At 47.7% G+C, this 20,419-nt stretch overlaps 1 protein-coding gene and 2 long non-coding RNA genes across 8 annotated transcripts in view; 1 reads left to right on the plus strand and 2 right to left on the minus strand.

The window, feature by feature from the left end:
• LOC115190080 (catenin delta-1) overlaps positions 1–20,419 on the minus strand; it is a 44,139-nt gene that overhangs the window by 3,342 nt on the left and 20,378 nt on the right. For 3 of the 6 annotated variants that reach the window (XM_029748586.1, XM_029748595.1, XM_029748557.1), the window contains exons 8-22: positions 19,894–20,032; positions 11,183–11,405; positions 10,669–10,864; positions 9,569–9,686; positions 9,378–9,422; positions 7,858–7,969; positions 7,300–7,317; positions 6,902–6,961; positions 6,401–6,528; positions 4,525–4,675; positions 4,176–4,371; positions 3,294–3,490; positions 893–940; positions 728–810; positions 292–346 (exon numbers count right to left, since the gene is read on the minus strand). In XM_029748586.1, the coding sequence (XP_029604446.1) occupies positions 292–346; positions 728–810; positions 893–940; positions 3,294–3,490; positions 4,176–4,371; positions 4,525–4,675; positions 6,401–6,528; positions 6,902–6,961; positions 7,300–7,317; positions 7,858–7,969; positions 9,378–9,422; positions 9,569–9,686; positions 10,669–10,864; positions 11,183–11,405; positions 19,894–20,032 (1,769 nt within the window). Of the gene's footprint in view, positions 1–262; positions 347–727; positions 811–892; positions 941–3,293; positions 3,491–4,175; positions 4,372–4,524; positions 4,676–6,400; positions 6,529–6,901; positions 6,962–7,299; positions 7,318–7,857; positions 7,970–9,377; positions 9,423–9,568; positions 9,687–10,668; positions 10,865–11,182; positions 11,406–19,893; positions 20,033–20,419 lie in introns of all 6 variants that reach the window. The other 3 variants (XM_029748571.1, XM_029748563.1, XM_029748577.1) reach the window with 3 other exon arrangements.
• LOC115190181 (uncharacterized) lies at positions 10,808–18,621 on the plus strand. The gene is made up of 2 exons (XR_003877128.1): positions 10,808–10,930; positions 17,920–18,621. It is a non-coding gene; the product is annotated as an uncharacterized LOC115190181 (long non-coding RNA).
• Positions 19,397–19,887, minus strand: LOC115190175 (uncharacterized). The gene is made up of 2 exons (XR_003877125.1): positions 19,636–19,887; positions 19,397–19,592 (listed from the first exon to the last, which is right to left on the minus strand). It is a non-coding gene; the product is annotated as an uncharacterized LOC115190175 (long non-coding RNA).

The following is a 20,419-nucleotide window of genomic DNA, read 5'->3' on the forward strand; positions in this document are numbered from 1 at the left end:
CACACACAGACGCTTGAAAAGAGATCAAACACACACGACAGAATTCCATATGTATACAGACATGAAACAACGAAACAAACATCAAGACACAAGATCAACAACATACTACATCAAATATACAAATCCCCAGCAGAGGGAGCAAGAAAAACACCAATACAATGGGAGGGACACACAGAGAGAGAGAGAGAGAGGTTAGTCAGGCCATGCGGTTTAGTGAGAGAGGCAGGTGTTCAGTCGGTGGACACACATACCATACGCTCACATGCAGTGTGTGAGGGGGTGTGGCCTAACCGTCATAAGAGTCCATGAGAGGAACAGAGTCCCGCCTCTCCTCATACAGCCCTCCCTGAGAGGGGGAAGAGAAGAGGGGAGGACAGGAAGAGAGAAGGGGGAGAAAAGGGTGGTAAGGAAGACAGGAGAGAGAAAAGGGGGAGGGAGAAGAGGGAAGAAAGGTGGTGGGTTAAAGCAGAGTGAGAGAAAAAAGAGAAAGAGAGAAGGGTGTGTTCAGAACGAACAATATGAAAACCAGTAAAATCAGATAATAGAGAGAGGGGGGACGAGAGAGAGAGAAGGGGACGAGAAAGAGGAAGAGAGACAGAGGGGAAGAGAGAGTGTTGATAAAGTGGGTTAGTGTCAGAAGTTAAGTGAGAAATCGTTTGTGAGAAAAGAAGCTAACCACAGTAGTGAGACATGCGAGAACATGCTCTGTGTGTGTGTGTGTGTGTACCTGTGCTGTGTCTTTGTCAGCAGGCTCGAGTGTTCCATCCAGGGTGTTCTTCCTCCCCCTCTGGTCCAGTGTGGAGTAGGCATCTGGAAGACAGCCAAGGCCTGTTAACAACTGTGTGTAGGCGTGTGTGTGTGTGTGTGTAGGTGTGTGTGTGCACAGACATACCTGGTCCCATATCATTTAGTGGAATCATGTCTCTCTTGTCTCCTCCTCCTGACAAACAAACACAGTCACAGGATGAGAGACAGCTAGTGTGTAGGTCATAGTGTGTAGGTCATAGGGTGTGGGTCATAGGGTGTGGGTCATAGGGTGTGGGTCATAGGGTGTGGGTCATAGGGTGTGGTTACAGGCCAGTGGTCGGGGATTGTAGTGAGGTGACTGGGGTCCCCACATAAACAAATACAGCTTTTTTGGTTTTAATTAAGAGTACAGATTCGGAGAATATACAAACTCTGAGAAATGTTATCATTTTATTGTGTAAATGTATTTATCAGAGAGATGAAAATGTAATGAATAAAAGGTTGATGTAAAAATCTAAATTGACAAATTTCAGGGTCGTGTCATTAGATTTGTGGTGGGGTGGAGGTTGTGTCATTAGATTGGTGGTGGGGTGGGGTTGTGTCATTAGATTGGTGGTGGGGTGGGGTGTGTCATTAGATTGGTGGTGGGGTGGGGTTGTGTCATTAGATTGGTGGTGGGGTGGGGTTGTGTCATTAGATTGGTGGTGGGGTGGGGTTGTGTCATTAGATTGGTGGTGGGGTGGGGGTTGTGTCATTAGATTGGTGGTGGGGTTGTGTCATTAGATTGGTGGTGGGGTGGAGTTGTGTCATTAGATTGGTGGTGGGGTTGTCATTAGATTGGTGGTGGGGTTGTCATTAGATTGGTGGTGGGGTGGGGTTGTGTCATTAGATTGGTGGTGGGGTGGGGTTGTGTCATTAGATTGGTGGTGGGGTGAGGGTTGTGTCATTAGATTGGTGGTGGGGTGGGGGTTGTGTCATTAGATTGGTGGTGGGGTGGGGTTGTGTCATTAGATTGGTGGTGGGGTGGGGGTTGTGTCATTAGATTGGTGGTGGGGTGGGGGTTGTGTCATTAGATTGGTGGTGGGGTGGGGTTGTGTCATTAGATTGGTGGTGGGGTGGGGTTGTGTCATTAGATTGGTGGTGGGGTGGGGTTGTGTCATTAGATTGGTGGTGGGGTGGGGTTGTGTCATTAGATTGGTGGTGGGGTGGGCTTGTGTCATTAGATTGGTGGTGGGGTGGGGGTTGTGTCATTAGATTGGTGGTGGGGTGGGGTTGTGTCATTAGATTGGTGGTGGGGTGTGTCATTAGATTGGTGGTGGGGTGGGGTTGTGTCATTAGATTGGTGGTGGGGTGGGGTTGTGTCATTAGATTGGTGGTGGGGTGAGGGTTGTGTCATTAGATTGGTGGTGGGGTGGGGGTTGTGTCATTAGATTGGTGGTGGGGTGAGGGTTGTGTCATTAGATTGGTGGTGGGGTGAGGGTTGTGTCATTAGATTGGTGGTGGGGTTGTGTCATTAGATTGGTGGTGGGGTTGTGTCATTAGATTGGTGGTGGGGTGGGGGTTGTGTCATTAGATTGGTGGTGGGGTGGGGGTTGTGTCATTAGATTGGTGGTGGGGTGTGTCATTAGATTGGTGGTGGGGTGGGGGTTGTGTCATTAGATTGGTGGTGGGGTGGGGGTTGTGTCATTAGATTGGTGGTGGGGTGGGGGTTGTGTCATTAGATTGGTGGTGGGGTGGGGGTTGTGTCATTAGATTGGTGGTGGGGTGTGTCATTAGATTGGTGGTGGGGTTGTGTCATTAGATTGGTGGTGGGGTGGGGTTGTGTCATTAGATTGGTGGTGGGGTGAGGGTTGTGTCATTAGATTGGTGGTGGGGTTGTGTCATTAGATTGGTGGTGGGTGGGGGTTGTGTCATTAGATTGGTGGTGGGGTGGGGTTGTGTCATTAGATTGGTGGTGGGGTGGGGTTGTGTCATTAGATTGGTGGTGGGGTGGGGTTGTGTCATTAGATTGGTGGTGGGGTGGGGGTTGTGTCATTAGATTGGTGGTGGGGTGAGGGTTGTGTCATTAGATTGGTGGTGGGGTGGGGTTGTGTCATTAGATTGGTGGTGGGGTGGGGTTGTGTCATTAGATTGGTGGTGGGGTGGGGTTGTGTCATTAGATTGGTGGTGGGGTGGGGGTTGTGTCATTAGATTGGTGGTGGGGTGGGGGTTGTGTCATTAGATTGGTGGTGGGGTGGGGGTTGTGTCATTAGATTGGTGGTGGGGTGGGGGTTGTGAGATATTCTGGGGGGGGGGGGAATGGGGTCCCCACAGAAAACCACTGAATACAACCGCTATAGGCTATTCAGAGCCATGGTCTGGTCCATCAGCTGTAGTTACATAGACCAGAGACCTGTGGCAATCAAACATGGATCCAACCCAGACCCCAGGGACAATTTTACACTCAGACACTTAGTTCCAGAGTCATGTCTCAGATATTGGGGTAGACCTGTGAAGACCTTAGGTGTGTGTGTGTGTGTGTAGCTAGATGTTATTGTCTGTCTCACCCCTGTCTATGAGCGGTAGCGTACTGTCTTCATATCCTCCGTTGACCCGGGGCTGGGTGCTGTTGGGAGGGTTGAGGTTCACCATGAAGTCAGTCTTCTTCCAGCCATCCTTCTCCAGGGTCTTCCTCAACTCCTTATAGCCCCAAACTAACTGGAGTATCAGCCCTGCACCACGCACCTCTCGCTCTGACCGGTTCCTATCAGGAGACAGAACTAGAGGACTCAGAGAGAGAAACAGCATCAAACAGAAAGAGGTGATTCAACTACACACCCCCAGTCCACCCCAGGGGAGGTCAACTACACACCCCCAGTCCATACCAGGGGAGGTCAACTACACCCCCAGTCCACCCCGGGGGGAGGTCAACTACACACCCCCAGTCCACCCCGGGGGGAGGTCAACTACACCCCCAGTCCATACCAGGGGAGGTCAACTACACCCCCAGTCCACCCCGGGGGGAGGTCAACTACACACCCCCAGTCTACCCCGGGGGAGGTCAACTACACCCCCAGTCCATACCAGGGGAGGTCAACTACACCCCCAGTCCACCCCGGGGGGAGGTCAACTACACACCCCCAGTCCACCCCGGGGGGAGGTCAACTACACACCCCCAGTCCAGGGGAGGTCAACTACACACCCCCAGTCCACCCCGGGGGGAGGTCAACTAAACACCCCCAGTCCAGGGGAGGTCAACTACACCTCTGGAGGGACGTGGCTCTTTTGGTTTTTCTTTTCAATTAGTGTCTAACTGATCAGTAAAAGGGAGAAACCCTGCAGGCCCTCAGCCCAGAAGAGACTGAGTTTGACCCTCCTGTTCTACATCATCCTTACTGATGGATAGACACACATGCACCTCTTTTTGTCACACACACACACCAGCTTACCCGTCCTTATTGATGAGCACCAGTCTCTCGATGCCCTGCGAGGCTCTGAGGATCTTGGCAGCGTCCAGGCTGGAGCCCAGAACCTCATGAAGGGTGCTCAGTACAGACACCACCGTCTCCTCTGACAGAGCCCTCACAGGCTGGCTCTGACCCCCACCAGGCAGGTTGGATACCAGGTGGGGAACTGCATGTTTACCTACAGAGACAAGAGGTAGAGATATATAGCTATAGTATTTAATAACACAGGTCGTCTCAAAGAGAGCGCGAGAGAGGGAGAAAGAGAGGGAGTGGTAGAGAGAGAGAGCGAAATAGGGAGAGGGAAAAACAGTTCCACAGAAACAGGACTAACCGAGCAGGTCTCTGTTGCGAGCGTCGATAGCCAGGTTCCTCAGAGCTCCAGACATGGCCCTGACCACCCGGTCGTTACCATGGGCCAACAGCTCTGTCATCATGGGAAGACCCTTCTCCTGACGCAACAACGCACGGATATACCGCCCATACTGAGACACAGAGGGGGAATACATACAGATCAATGGTTATTCTAGTGTATCTGCGTTCAGGAAATGGACAGACTGTTTTGAGTAGTAGACTGTGGTTTAATAAGGGTCTAGAAAGGCAGTGTCTTGGTTGGAGGTGGAGTTTGTGATTATACTGTGGTTGACTTACAGTCCAGGTGTAAAGGGTTTCTGTTAGAGGTCAAGTAAGGAGGCTGAAAGGGATGTGTGGACCCGATGGTGGTTGTGTTAAACTAACAGGCCGTGGTGTCTCAAGGTGTGTGGTGGTGTTGGACCTGGTGGTGGTTGTGTTAAACTAACAGGCCGTGCTGTCTCAAGGTGTGTGGTGGTGTTGGACCTGGTGGTGGTTGTGTTAAACTAACAGGCCGTGGCGTATCAAGGTGTGTGGTGGTGTTGGACCTGGTGGTGGTTGTGTTAAACTGACAGGCCGTGGTGTCTCAAGGTGTGTGGTGGTGTTGGGCCTGGTGGTGGTTGTGTTAAACTGACAGGCCGTGGTGTCTCAAGGTGTGTGGTGGTGTTGGGCCTGGTGGTGGTTGTGTTAAACTAACAGGCCGTGGTGTCTCAAGGTGTGTGGTGGTGTTGGGCCTGGTGGTGGTTGTGTTAAACTGACAGGCCGTGGTGTCTCAAGGTGTGTGGTGGTGTTGGACCTGGTGGTGGTTGTGTTAAACTGACAGGCCGTGGTGTCTCAAGGTGTGTGGTGGTGTTGGACCTGGTGGTGGTTGTGTTAAACTAACAGGCCGTGGTGTCTCAAGGTGTGTGGTGGTGTTGGACCTGGTGGTGGTTGTGTTAAACTAACAGGCCGTGCTGTCTCAAGGTGTGTGGTGGTGTTGGGCCTGGTGGTGGTTGTGTTAAACTAACAGGCCGTGCTGTCTCAAGGTGTGTGGTGGTGTTGGGCCTGGTGGTGGTTGTGTTAAACTAACAGGCCGTGCTGTCTCAAGGTGTGTGGTGGTGTTGGGCCTGGTGGTGGTTGTGTTAAACTAACAGGCCGTGCTGTCTCAAGGTGTGTGGTGGTGTTGGACCTGGTGGTGGTTGTGTTAAACTAACAGGCCGTGCTGTCTCAAGGTGTGTGGTGGTGTTGGACCTGGTGGTGGTTGTGTTAAACTAACAGGCCGTGGTGTCTCAAGGTGTGTGGTGGTGTTGGACCTGGTGGTGGTTGTGTTAAACTGACAGGCCGTGGTGTCTCAAGGTGTGTGGTGGTGTTGGGCCTGGTGGTGGTTGTGTTAAACTGACAGGCCGTGGTGTCTCAAGGTGTGTGGTGGTGTTGGACCTGGTGGTGGTTGTGTTAAACTAACAGGCCGTGGTGTCTCAAGGTGTGTGGTGGTGTTGGGCCTGGTGGTGGTTGTGTTAAACTGACAGGCCGTGGTGTCTCAAGGTGTGTGGTGGTGTTGGACCTGGTGGTGGTTGTGTTAAACTGACAGGCCGTGGTGTCTCAAGGTGTGTGGTGGTGTTGGGCCTGGTGGTGGTTGTGTTAAACTAACAGGCCGTGGTGTCTCAAGGTGTGTGGTGGTGTTGGGCCTGGTGGTGGTTGTGTTAAACTAACAGGCCGTGGTGTCTCAAGGTGTGTGGTGGTGTTGGGCCTGGTGGTGGTTGTGTTAAACTAACAGGCCGTGGTGTCTCAAGGTGTGTGGTGGTGTTGGGCCTGGTGGTGTTTGGGTTAAACTGACAGGCCGTGGTGTCTCAAGATGTGTGGTGGTGGTGTGGTTGACTCACGGTCCAGCGTCCGGCACACAGGTTCTGCACAGCTCCGGCGGAGGCTTCCAGCACGGTGGGGTTCTTACTCTCCTTCAGCAGAGAGGTGTAGACACGCACCACCTCCGGCTGGAACAACAACTCATAACCTGGACGGACACACACACACAGAGGGAGAGGTGTTAGACACGTCTCCTTGTCTTCTCCTTTTCACCTGCACTGTTGCTGCATTCATAAATCTGTGGGGGGGGGGTCACCTTGAACGGTCATCCAACTAGGAATTCCAAGTCCGAAACTCGGGCCTCCTCATAGAGCTCGGAGTTTCAGACCTGAAGATCACTGACATGATTTGACCTCGTTTCCCAGTTGTCTTGAAAGCACCATGAGTGAAAACAATGTGATGGAAGCTCATCAGGCTGGCTTAGCTTCACCTGGTCACTTGTTTCAGATCAGTACAATAGAGGAGTGGACAGGAGAAACATCATTTTCCAGTCTACATGATGCCACTTTATACTGTGTTACCTTTGGCAGGTGTAGTCCTCTTTGGAATGTCAATCATATCTGTTCCGTCCTCATTTCTCCCTGCAACAGAACATCAGAACACTCAGGAACAGACGCACAGAACACTCAATAACCCCCCGCCCACACTGCGGCGCTCTAGAACCCCCTGCCCGCTATGGCGCTCTAGAACCACACACCTCTGTGAGCCACTGAAAAAGCCGCTAGGTAGGAGCACACATGCTAACAAACACTCTCTCACACACATGCTGCACACTGCCTCTCTTACACACATCGTCCTCTAGGAGACGGCAGAGAGCATGACAATGCATGCACAGAGTTAGGAGACTGACACATCATTAGCCAGTCCTAATCAATGCTCTAACCAGCAGACAAGCAGAGGTCAGAGAGTCAGAGCTTACCTTTAGAACACCAGTCATCTGTTCCACAGCAGAGAGAAGGAGAGCAGAACGAGGGAGGAATAAATGATAGGAGGAGAGAGGAAGATGATTTGAGTCAGCAGCAGAGAACAGCAGCAGTGACCCAGCCACCCAGACACCTCCTCCACCAAAGCACCAGCATTGATCAAATGTAGGATTAGATTAGAAACTATCGCAGAAAACACACACCAACATGCACGCCAGCACAAAGACAAACCATCAAAAACAAAATGTCTGTTCACAAATAGAGAAACAAATCATTTCCATCACAGACTGACATCAGACATTAAGGAGTGAGACTGAACATTCTTTAGGATGGGGGTAAATAGTATTCAACATCCCAGGCCAACCACTAGTTCTCTGCTGTCTCTCTTTCCTGCTACACTGTCACTATACTGTGTACACACACACACACACTAAAGTCAACAACTGCATCACTCTCACTCTGCCTTCCTTCCACTGACAGATAATATAAACACTCTCTCACACACAAACCAGACAGACAGACAGGCACCCGCGCACACACACACACGCACTGACCTTTGCCCCTGCGGGAGCTGAAGCGGTTGGTCTTTCCAGTGGAGGGGGCGGGGCCCTGGTTGAGGGACATGGCTTCCTGGTAGCGCTCAGCACCCGGCACCTCCCGGTGAACCTAAGGTCAAGTCAAGTTTAAAATCATACAGTATAATATTGCTTATTTAAAGACATGCTGCAAAACGTTGGTGCCTACCAAGTATTTTCTTTACCCCTCTGGCTTTGGGCTGATGTGTCAACATGTTGTTCATACAAACATAATCTAGGAGCAGAACTACTGTCTTACATCAATTAGCCACGAAATCCCTAGTTTGAAAGCAACTTTTTCTGGGAACTATACTGCTTCATTTTCCCCCGTGTGGGCCAGCCCCTAGCAATTCAAGTTCTAGCCAGTGAGCTTCAGCCCCTCGCCATTTGAGTGACAGCTAGCAAGATGCAGAGTGAGCACTGACGTTGTGTGCATATCTATACATATGTGACGTAGTACGCAATTTTCAGGGACCACTTTTGGCTCGTGAGCACTACTTTCAGAACTGTGAACAGTGTTGTCACGATGGTAGAATTTCGACTTCGATACGGATACCAGGTTAAGTATCACAATACTCAATACAGTACTAAAACAATACCATGGCCAAAGTCACAGAATGGCACTTGATCCAGACAGATCTTTGAGGTTTATTTTAAATGTATGCGTTAATGAATGAATTATACAATCAATTTGACTTCATTTTTTTACTAATCTAACTACATAACATCATGATAATAATGTATTTGAACAATAAATCTCAATTGATAAACTGGGTAAATCAAGATGTAGCCTAGGTGTATTCACAATGCAGGTGAAGGCATATTCAACAGCAGCGTGAGCATGAATTGAGTTTGAGCTTTCTGGCTGATTTCATGGTGCTACAGATGAAAAACAATTGTTTCCCTTCCATTTGAGACTTATTTTATTGTACTGATCAACAACATTTGCATAGAAGAAGTAATCTCTTATTTTATAAAAGTGTGTCTCTTTAAGACCCATGACATTATTCACACACACAGCCAGTTCAAGGCTCGAGCAAATAGGATCTTGACTGGGACAGACGTGAGGCGGGAGAGACAAAGTGAATGAATGAAGGTTTTGGTCACAATCAGTGTTTCCTCAGAACAGGCGAGTGCTAGCCATGGGGAAGTGGAGCAGGCACCGTGCTCTCACGTCATAAGGGGACCTCAGCTGTGCTGATAAACAAACTCGATCCTCTCTCAATCAGTAGATGACGTGACACTCATTTGACAGAAGCACCAAACGTTTTTTTTTGTTTTTATCTAGTACCGAACCGTTTGTCATGTGCTGGTATTGGAAGAAGTACAGAAGTTTGGGTATACCATGCAACACGAAGAACTACCGGCTAAAAAGTCTACAGAAATACCAGAGAATCTCTTTAAAGTACAATTCAAAAGGTCACAACACATTACTAAAAGGCAGGATGAAACACTGTAGAAAGAAACAGAAAGGAGAACAATGTCAACTACAACAATACCTGATAGGACAGATTCCTCAGCAGACACATACTGTTCTCTATCAGCTGGAGACAGAGGGCGAGAGAGGGGGCGAGAGAGGGGGCGAGAGAGGGGGATCAGACGAAGGAAAAGGAGAACAGGATTAAAATACATGCGGACACACAATCAAAGTTCAGGATCACATGAAAAACAGCAGTGTGTGCGTGCACACCTTGTTGTCCACGTCTTTCAGGTTGATCTGTGATTGGACAATGTACATGAGCGAGTCGACCAATCCTGTGCACTCTCTCAGCTTCCTCCTGGCCTCACTGCGCTCTGAGCTCACGTTCCTGTTTTAGAGAGAGCGGGAGAGAGGGGGGGAGGGGAGGGAGAGAAGGGGTGTGAGAAAACAAAAAAAACAAGCAATACAGAAACAGAGGAGGACAGAATAAAATGGGCAGAGAGAGAGAGAGAGAGAGAGAGGGAGGAATGAGAGTGGCTACAATCAGTGGCCACATAAGGATTCCAGCACACAACCATTAGTAATAAAACACTGAGTGGTCCTATGTCAGTGTGTTGCTTTCAGAGACTGAAAGACTGAAAGGGTATGGCCACGTCCCAAAAAGCACCCTTTTCTCTATGTGGTGCACTAATGTTAGGGATGCCCACATAGGGGATAGGGGGCCATTTAGGACGCAGCCTGTGGTTGTTAAACTCCAGTATAGTAAGGGGACAGTGAGATCGTAGATCAGGTTACTGGGCCAGTCATTGTGTTGTAGCCTGCCTTTAACAGAGACAGACACACCCACTGGAGAACACAGCACATTCCCACTCTGCCCTACCTTCTGGGAATTCCTCAGGCACACCTGTACAGACATGCACATACACACACAGCACTGCAAGACCAACACACAACACACCAGTCACTCATGGACTATACATTACTGTTTTAGGGCTGGCCGATACATCTTCAATACTGGTATGTATTTTTACAAAATCTTCTATCATGATATTTTCATACAGTGCTAAGATAAATGAAAAGTTTGACAAACTGGACGACATCACAGTCAGTTTGGTCCTAGCTTGGTTGAGTATAAAACCATCAGAATGGAAAAATACCCATAAAATCATTAAGAATTCATTTGTTGCAATTCTACAGTCAATGTTGAAACATATTTACAACTTTTATTATTCAGAAACTTTAAAATACCGTAAAAAATGAGAAACATAGTGATATGATATTACGGCCATATCACCCTCCTCGTTTTCCTCTCACTGTACAATCCATCCCTCTCTCTCTCTCTCTCTCTCTCTCCCTCCCCCTCTCCGTACCTCAGGCAGCCAGCGGTGTTGGTGAGGGACGTCTCCCACTCCAGGTGTCGTGGTTTGAGGTTCTCCTCTCCTCCTGCCTCGTTCGCTCTCTCCCAGCCCGAGTGAGCTACCATCACCTCGTCTGAGAGGGCGTGCAGGGCGTGGTCAACGATCTCCATCTTCACTGAGTCGTGAGACGACAAGTTCCACAGCGTGCCTGAGAAAGAGGGTGACGGATCATCATCACACACTACCATCTCCCACTTACCGCAGCAGTACACTGGTAGTAACCGCAGCAGTACACTGGTAGTAACCGCAGCAGTACACTGGTAGTAACCGCAGCAGTACACTAGTAGTAACCGCAGCAGTACACTAGTAGTAACCGCAGCAGTACACTAGTAGTAACCGCAGCAGTACACTAGTAGTAACCGCAGCAGTACACTAGTAGTAACCACAACAGTACACTAGTAGTAACCGCAGCAGTACACTAGTAGTAACCACAACAGTACACTAGTAGTAACCACAGTAGTATTACCTGTGATAGTATCGGTCAGGTCCTGGTCTCTGGTCTTCCTCAGCAGTCGGACCAGGGCCGGTACTCCATCACAGTTCTTGATGGCGATCTTATTGTCAGGGTCTCGTCCGTAAGAGATGTTTTTGAGCGCTCCGCAGGCGGCGTGGTGGACCTCCTTCTTAGGGTTGTCTAACATGGACACCAGGGATGGGATACCTTTCATACGACGGACATCTGTCTTCACCTGGAGGGGAGAGAGAGGACGAGAGGAGAGGTAACGAGGACGAGAGGAGAGGGAACGAGGGCGAGAGGAGAGGGAACGAGGGCGAGAGGAGAGGGAACGAGGGCGAGAGGAGAGGGAAGGGGGCGAGAGGAGAGGGAACGAGGGCGAGAAGAGAGGGAAGAGGGCGAGAGGAGAGGGAACGAGGGCGAGAGGAGAGGGAACGAGGGCGAGAGGAGAGGGAAGGGGGCGAGAGGAGAGGGAACGAGGGCGAGAAGAGAGGGAAGAGGGCGAGAGGAGAGGGAACGAGGGCGAGAGGAGAGGGAACGAGGGCGAGAGGAGAGGGAACGAGGGCGAGAGGAGAGGGAAGAGGGCGAGAGGAGAGGGAACGAGGGCGAGAGGAGAGGGAACGAGGGCGAGAGGAGAGGGAACGAGGGAGAGAGGAGAGGGAACGAGGGAGAGAGGAGAGGGAACGAGGGAGAGAGGAGAGGGAAGAGGGCGAGAGGCGAGGGAAGGGGGAGAGAGGAGAGGGAAGGGGGAGAGAGGAGAGGGAAGGGGGAGAGAGGAGAGGGAAGGGGGAGAGAGGAGAGGGAAGGGGGAGAGAGGAGAGGGAAGGGGGAGAGAGGAGAGGGAAGGGGAGAGAGGAGAGGGAAGGGGGAGAGAGGAGAGGGAAGGGGGAGAGAGGAGAGGGAAGGGGGAGAGAGGAGAGGGAAGGGGGAGAGAGGAGAGGGAAGGGGGAGAGAGGAGATGGAAGGGGGAGAGAGGAGAGGGAAGGAGGGAGGGAGAAGGTGTTAGTGGTTGTGTGTTGCTCTCATTCTGACATGAAAGACAGTAGCTAGGTAGCCTGCAGCATGGCTGTGTTTATGACTAGATAAAGGGTGTGTGAGTAATCAAATCTAATTTTATTCATCCCATGCTTCGTAAACAACAAGTGTAGACTAACAGTGAAATGCTTACTTACGGGCCCTTCCCAACAATGCAGACAGAGAGAAAATAGAAAGAATGATAGAAAAGTAACAACACTTAATAACAAAAGTATATAAACACATAATGAGTAATGATAACATGGCTATATAAACAGGGTACCAGTACAGAGTCCATGTGCAGGGGTACCAGGTAATTGAGACAGATATGCAAGGGGCTTTAAAGCTGTCGGTGTGAAGGTGAGGTGCTGCAGGTTCTGTTTGTGTATATAAAGTGTGTATAGATAAAGATATGACCTTGTTGTTCTTAAAGGTGAGGTGCTATAGGTGTATATATTACCTTGTGTGTATTAAAGCAGTGAGTGAGTGAAGTGAAGTGGGGGATTTTTTTATTTTATTTTTTTTATTTCACCTTTATTTAACCAGGTAGGCAAGTTGAGAACAAGTTCTCATTTACAATTGCGACCTGGCCAAGATGAAGCAAAGCAGTTCGACAACATACAACAACACAGAGTTACACATGGAGTAAACAACATACAGTCAATAATACAGTAGAAAAAAATAAGACTATATACAATGTAAGCAAATGATGTGAGATAAGGGAGGTAAAGGCAAAAAAAATGCCATGGTGGCAAAGTAAATAAAGTATAGCAAGAAAAACACTGGAATGGTAGATTTGTAGTTTGAAGAAAGTTCAAAGTTCAAATATAAATAATATGGTGCAAAGGAGCAAAATAAATAAAATAAATAAATACAGTAGGGGAAGAGGTAGTAGTTTGGGCTAAATTATAGATGGGCTATGTACAGGTGCAGTGATCTGTGAGCTGCTCGGACAGCTGGTGCTTAAAGCTAGTGAGGGAGATAAGTGTTTCCAGTTTCAGAGATTTTTGTAGTTCGTTCCAGTCATTGGCAGCAGAGAACTGGAAGGAGAGACGACCAAAGGAGGAGTTGGCTTTAGGGGTGACCAGAGAGATATACCTGCTGGAGCGCGTGCTACAGGTGGGTGCTGCTATGGTGACCAGTGAGCGGAGATAAGGGGGGACTTTACCTAGCAGGGTCTTGTAGATGACCTGGAGCCAATGTGTTTGGCGACGATTATGAAGTGAAGGACAGCCAACGAGAGCGTACAGGTCGCAGTGGTGGGTTGTATATGGGGCTTTGGTGACAAAACGGATGGCACTGTGATAGACTGCATCCAGCTTGTTGAGTAGGGTATTGGAGGCTATTTTGTAAATGACATCGCCGAAGTCGAGGATTGGTAGGATGGTCAGTTTTACGAGGGTATGTTTGGCAGCATGAGTGAAGGATGCTTTGTTGCGAAATAGGAAGCCAATTCTAGATTTCACTTTGGATTGGAGATGATTGATGTGAGTCTGGAAGGAGAGTTTACAGTCTAACCAGACACCTAGGTATTTGTAGTTGTCCACAAATTCTAAGTTAGAACCGTCCAGAGAAGTTATGCTGGATGGGCGGGCAGGTGCAGGCAGCGATCGGTTGAAGAGCATGCATTTAGTTTTACTTGTGTTTAGGAGCAGTTGGAGACCACGGAAGGAGAGTTGAATGGCATTGAAGCTCGTCTGGAGGGTTGTTAACACAGTGTCCAAAGAAGGGCCAGAAGTATACAGAATGGTGCCGTCTGCGTAGAGGTGGATCAGAGATTCACCAGCAGCAAGAGCGACATCATTTATGTATACAGAGAAAAGAGTTGGCCCAAGAATTGAACCCTGTGGTACCCCCATAGAGACTGCCAGAGGTCCAGACAGTAGGCCCTCCGATTTGACACACTGAACTCTGTCAGAGAAGTAGTTGGTGAACCAGGTGACGCAATCGTTTGAGAAACCAAGGCTACTAAGTCTGCCGATGAGGATGTGGTGATTAACAGAGTCAAAAGCTTTGGCCAGGTCAATGAATACGGCAGCACAGTATTGTTTCTTATCGATGGCGGTTACGATGTCGTTTAGGACCTTGAGCGTGGCTGAGGTGCACCCATGACCAGCTCTGAAACCAGATTGCATAGCGGAGAGGGTGCGGTGGGATTCGAAATAGTCGGTAATCTGTTGACTTGGCTTTCGAAGACCTTAGAAAGGCAGGGTAGGATGGATATAGGTCTGTAGCAATTTGGGTCAAGAGTGTCACCTCCTTTGAAGAGGGGGATGACAGCAGCTGCTTTCCAATCTATGGGAATCTCAGACGACACGAAAGAGAGGTTGAACAGGCTAGTAATAGGGGTTGCAATAATTTCGGCAGATAATTTTAGAAAGAAAGGGTCCAGATTGTCAAGCCCAGCTGATTTGTAGGGGTCCAGATTTTGCAGCTCTTTCAGAACATCAGCTGAATGGATTTGGGAGAAGGAGAAATGGGGGAGGCTTGGGCGAGTAGCTGTGGGGGGTGCAGTGCTGTTGAATGCAGTAGGGGTAGTTAGGTGGAAAGCATGGCCAGCAGTAGAAAAATGCTTATTGAAATTCTCAATTATAGTGGGCTTATCGGTGGTGACAGAGTTTCCTATCCTCTGGGCAGTTGGGAGGAGGTGTTCTTATTCTCCATGGACTTTACAATGTCCCAGAACTTTTTAGAGTTGGAGTTGCACGAAGCAAATTTCTGTTTGAAAAAGCTAGCCTTGGCATTTCTAACTGCCTGTGTGTATTGGTTTTTAACTTCCCTAAAAAGTTGCATATCGCGGGGGCAGTTCGATGCTAATGCAGAACGCCACAGGATATTTTTGTGTTGGTTAAGGGCAGTCAGGTCTGGGGAGAACCAAGGGCTATATCTGTTCCTGGTTCTAAATTTCTTGAAAGGGGCATGCTTATTTAAGATGGAGAGGAAGGCATTTAAAAAAAATAACCAGGCATCCTCTACTGACGGGATGAGGTCAATATCCTTCCAGGATACCAGGGCCAGGTCGATTAGAAAGGCTTGCTCGTTGAAATGTTTCAGGGAGCGTTTGACAGTGATGAGTGGAGGTCGTTTGACCGCTGACCCATTACGGGTGCAGGCAATGAGGCAGTGATCGCTGAGATCTTGGTTGAAAACAGCAGAGGTGTAATTAGAGGGCACATTGGTTAGGATGATATCTATGAGGGTGCCAGTGTTTGCGGCTTTGGGGTTGTACCTGGTGGGTTCATTAATCATTTGTGTGAGATTGAGGGCATCAAGCTTGGATTGTAGAATGGCTGGGGTGTTAAGCATGTCCCAGTTTAGGTCGCCTAGTAGCACGAGCTCTGAAGATAGATGGGGGCCAATCAGTTCACATATGGTGTCCAGAGCACAGCTAGGGGCCGAGGGGGGTCTATAGCAGGCGGCAACGGTGAGAGACTTGTTTTTGGAGAGGTGGATTTTTAAAAGTAGAAGTTCAAATTGTTTGGGTACAGACCTGGATAGCAGGACAGAACCTCTGCAGGCTATCTCTGCAGTAGATTGCAATACCGCCCCCTTTGGTCGTTCTATCTTGTCTGAAAACGTTGTAGTTAGGGGAAGATTTCACAGTTTTTGGTGGACTTCCTAAGCCAAGATTCAGACACAGCTAGGACATCCGGGTTGGCAGAGTGTGCTAAAGCAGTGAATAAAACAAACTTAGGGAGGAGGCTTCTAATGTTAACATGCATGAAACCAAGGCTATTACGGTTACAGAAGTCATCAAAAGAGAGCGCCTGGGGAGTAGGAGTGGAGCCAGGCACTGCAGGGCCTGGATTCACCTCTACATCCCCAGAGGAGCAGAGAAGAATAAGTATGAGGGTACGGCTAAAAGCTATAAGAATTGGTCGTCTGTGACGTCCAGAATAGAGAGAAAAAGGAGCAGGTTTCTGGGGGCGATAAAATAGCTTCAAGGTATAATGTACAGACAAAGGTATGGTGGGATGTGAGTACAGAGGAGGTAAACCTAGGCATTTAGTGATTATGAGAGAGATATTGTCTCTAGAAACATCATTGAAACCAGAAGATGTTATAGCATGTGTGGGTGGAGGAACTGAGAGGTTGGATAAGGTATAATGAGCAGGGCTAGAGGCTCTACAGTGAAATAAGCCAATAAACACTAACCAGAACAGCAATGGACAAGGCATATTGACATTAAGGAGAGGCATGCTTAGCCGAGTGATCAGAGGGTCCAGTGAGATTCAGACAGCTAGCCGGGCCATAGGTAGCAAGCTGGTGGAAGATGGGAGGGAGGTCTGTTTTTTGATTGAGTGAGTGAGTGAAGTGGGGGATGTTCTGCCCATCCAACCTAGATTGCTATGTAGCTAGTAGTGTTTGTAGTTGAGTGAGTGACTGACTGACCATGAAAGAGAAGTGGGAATGTATTTCCGTGTCAAATAAAATAAATGTTTATTAGTCACATGATTGGGGTAATGTCACGTCTACTCGCGCTCCTCCTCTCTGGCGCTCGTTGTCACCAGTGTAGTCATCATTACGCACACCAGCCACCATCGTTACGCGCACCTGCGCTTCATGAGACTCACCTGGACTCCATCACCTTCCTGATTACCTCCCCTATCTGTCACTTCCTTTGGTTCTTTCCCCAGGCCTTATTGTTTCTGTTTATATGTTCCATGTCTGTACACTACTCCTGTTTCTTGTTTTGTTCCATGTTTGTTTATTTATTAAATTCACTCCCTATACCTGCTTCCTGATTATTAGCGTACACGTTACAGGTAAACAGCAGGTGTAGACTAAGTGACATGCTTACGGCCCTTCCCAACAATGTAGAGAGGGGAAAAATAGAAATAATACAAAAATGTGTGCTTATATTTGTCCAAGACAGGTTACAAAAATACATGACATGGCCGTCTATAGTTATCAAATATCTTAATATCAAACATGATCCATTTACAATACTAGTAAAAGTGTGTGTGTGTTCACGCATGCATTTCAATGAGTGCAGGTTGTGTGTGTTATAGAAAGTGTGTTGATATTAGTTGAACATGTATTGACTAGAGTAGATTATGACGATGACTGACTTCAATTATTATTTATTGCTATTCGTCTTTTCTGATGAAAAACATCTAGTGCTCATTGAAACAGTCAGCTCAAAAAGGAGCTTGTAACCAACATGGGAGAAGGCATGTTTGCAGAAGAGCATGGTTTATATAGCTAGATAGCTACTCTACTGGTGCCAAAATGTGACTGTAGGTTTTCAGCAAATATAATTTGAGTTTAACCTATTCATCTATGGCAAAGATACTTATACGTTTCCCCTTTCATCCGTGTCTGGTGTTCGCTAGTTACTGGCTAGCTGGGTCTTCAGTCAGCATGGAACAAAGGGGGGGGGGGGGGGGGTCTCTTTCAAACATCTGTCAGTGCTGCTGTGAACCACATCACAAAATACATTCTAAACAGGAGATGTATATAAAAATATATATATAAATATATAATTGATGCAATATTGTTTGAGGTTCTTTGTGTTTCACCACATTTGCTTGAGGTGATTTTACTGCAACACTGCATCCAAGTTGCTTGACAAAGGCTTTTCAAAGAGCTGTCAGTCAAGGCCAGCTCATGAATATAAGCTCCACGCCCACTCAGCCTGTCTTTTCAAACTTCCTGGTATTTAGCCAGGAGAGAAAAAGTGCTTTTCAGAATGACCGTTGAGGACCTTTAAATAATTGACTTTCTGGTTTCAGAATTTCTGCAGACAAGCTGACTGCAGTGCTAACGTTCTAGAAGGTGTGGCTCCAAGGAAGAAGAGGTGTGCTGGTTGTATCGCCAGCAAACAGGTGCCGTCCTACGACGACATTCAGCGAGTCATCCACTACATCAACAATTTGGCAAATGTCCACACGATGCCGCTCCCAGGATGGAGCCCTGGATTTGAGGCCAGACATCCGAGTGATACCGACATTTCAGACCTTCTGTGTGGCCCAAGTGCAAAACTTTGATACGTGATCATGGAGAGTGCTTTCCTAAATCTTGATACTTATATTTGTATGGAACGTTCAACAGCTCAAACCAGTGGACCAGCAGCAAAGACTAACCAAAGCCCACATGAATCAGACCCAGAGAGATGGTCAGTCCATACTTTGGTGACGTGCGGTCATATTGTCTTTAACGTTTCTCCTTTTAGTTGCTGCTTAGAGAGACCAGAGATTACTCTGACCCGTATTACCTCTCACACCCCCCCCCCATCCCCTTCTCTGGTTTAGCTATTTTCATATGTTTACTCTGTGTGACTGTCATGGGTGTCAGGTCCTTGGTTTGTGAGAGGGTCGTTTGGACACATCTGCATGTGCTGTCCCCAGGGACGTGTCACACGGGGAAAATGTGTTTGAATATAGCCTATACACATTCTCTGTGACATGAAACTATAAGAGATATTATTTAACGTGGTAACTGATTCATTATTTATCCTCCCAAGCCGCTCCGAATGGAATCTGACTTGGAAAGACTACGGGTCACAACCATAATATGTGCAGGGACTACATGGGATGTGCACATGTTCAAACACGTGCACACCACATGTAGTCTTTGCACATATGGTTGTGACCTTTAGTCTTTCCAAGTGTTTCTCTGTCATGCATGTACACGTGTGAACATAAGTGAATGCAGCCAATGCATTCTGTTGCTTGTATGTGTACAAATGTGGCCACGTATACATGTGTATGCAACACCGATGCAGACAGACACTGTCTGTAGAGTTACTGGATTTCATGTTATGCGTTTCCGTATTCATTATTTGAATAACAGTAACTACAAACTTTGACCTAGTTTCTCTCAAAAACATGGTGTGGGGACTCAACATGTAATGACATGTAACTCGTTGGATATTTGGAGTAGAGAGATCATGTTGGCCTCATTACAAAGCTACCATTCTCTTCTTTCCAGCACTGCCTAAAACTCCAAATGGTTTTGGGGTCAATGTGACTGATTATCATAGAGCAAGTCACATATTACCTTGTAGTTCTTAAAAGGGGCGGCAGGTAGCCTAGCGGTTAGAGCGCTGGACTAGTAACCGAAAGGTTGCAAGATCGAATCCCCAAGGTGACAAGGTAAAAAACAAATCTGCCGTTCTGCCTCTGAACAAGGCAGTTAACCTTTCGGTTACTAGTCCGTCATTGAAAATAAGAAAAATTTGTTCTGACTTGCCTAGTTAAATAATTTTTATTTTTTTAAAGAAGTTAGTGTATTGGTCGCATTCCCCTGCTCAGATGTCGCTTCCATCAAACAATGGTTAAGTGCCACGTCATCGACTGACAGATTGCTATAACATATTATGTGGTTAACCGATACATAAAATATCCAGTCGTTGTAAGATCTGTCAGGCCTCAGCAACATCTGGGCAGAAGAATGCGCCCATTACCTTGTCGTTCTTAAAGGTGAGGTGCTGCAGGTGTATATATTACCTTGTCGTTCTTAAAGGTGAGGTGCTGCAGGTGTATATATTACCTTGTCGTTCTTAAAGGTGAGGTGCTGCAGGTATATATATTACCTTGTCGTTCTTAAAGGTGAGGTGCTGCAGGTGTATATATTACCTTGTCGTTCTTAAAGGTGAGGTGCTGCAGGTATATATATTACCTTGTCGTTCTTAAAGGTGAGGTGCTGCAGGTGTATATATTACCTTGTCGTTCTTAAAGGTGAGGTGCTGCAGGTATATATATTACCTTGTCGTTCTTAAAGGTGAGGTGCTGCAGGTATGCGGCAGCGTTGCTCTTGACGGGGTCCAGTCTGTAGTTGAGCATGGCGATGACCTCTGGCAGCTCAGGCTGTCTCCAGGAAGTGGCAGGGCCTTTCCTCAGGGTGCTGGCCAATCAGGTAAGAGAATATATACAACACTTTCATCCAAAGCGACATACAGTAGTGCAGGCAAATTCCAAATCTGGACCTTGAATCCAGTACCACTGTTGAATATCATTCTTCCCCCTCTAATTAGGGACTGACTTAGACCTGGGACCCCAGGTGGGTACAATTCATTATCAGGTAGAACAGAAAAACAGCAGTGGTCCGGACCAGTCCTAAAATTAACTTTTTTGTCCACCAGCCACTGTGGCAGGTAGATTTAAAGCTCTACCAGCCACTCAGTTTTTTTTACAATCCAAAATATTTCCTTCCCTAAAATTACACTAACAAAACAAAAAAACAGATGAGCATGCTTTGTAATGTTTCTAAAACAAATGTATTACTGTTAAG

Source organism: Salmo trutta, chromosome 4 (genome assembly GCF_901001165.1).
Source record: "Salmo trutta chromosome 4, fSalTru1.1, whole genome shotgun sequence".
In the NCBI taxonomy this organism is placed as follows: domain Eukaryota; kingdom Metazoa; phylum Chordata; class Actinopteri; order Salmoniformes; family Salmonidae; genus Salmo; species Salmo trutta.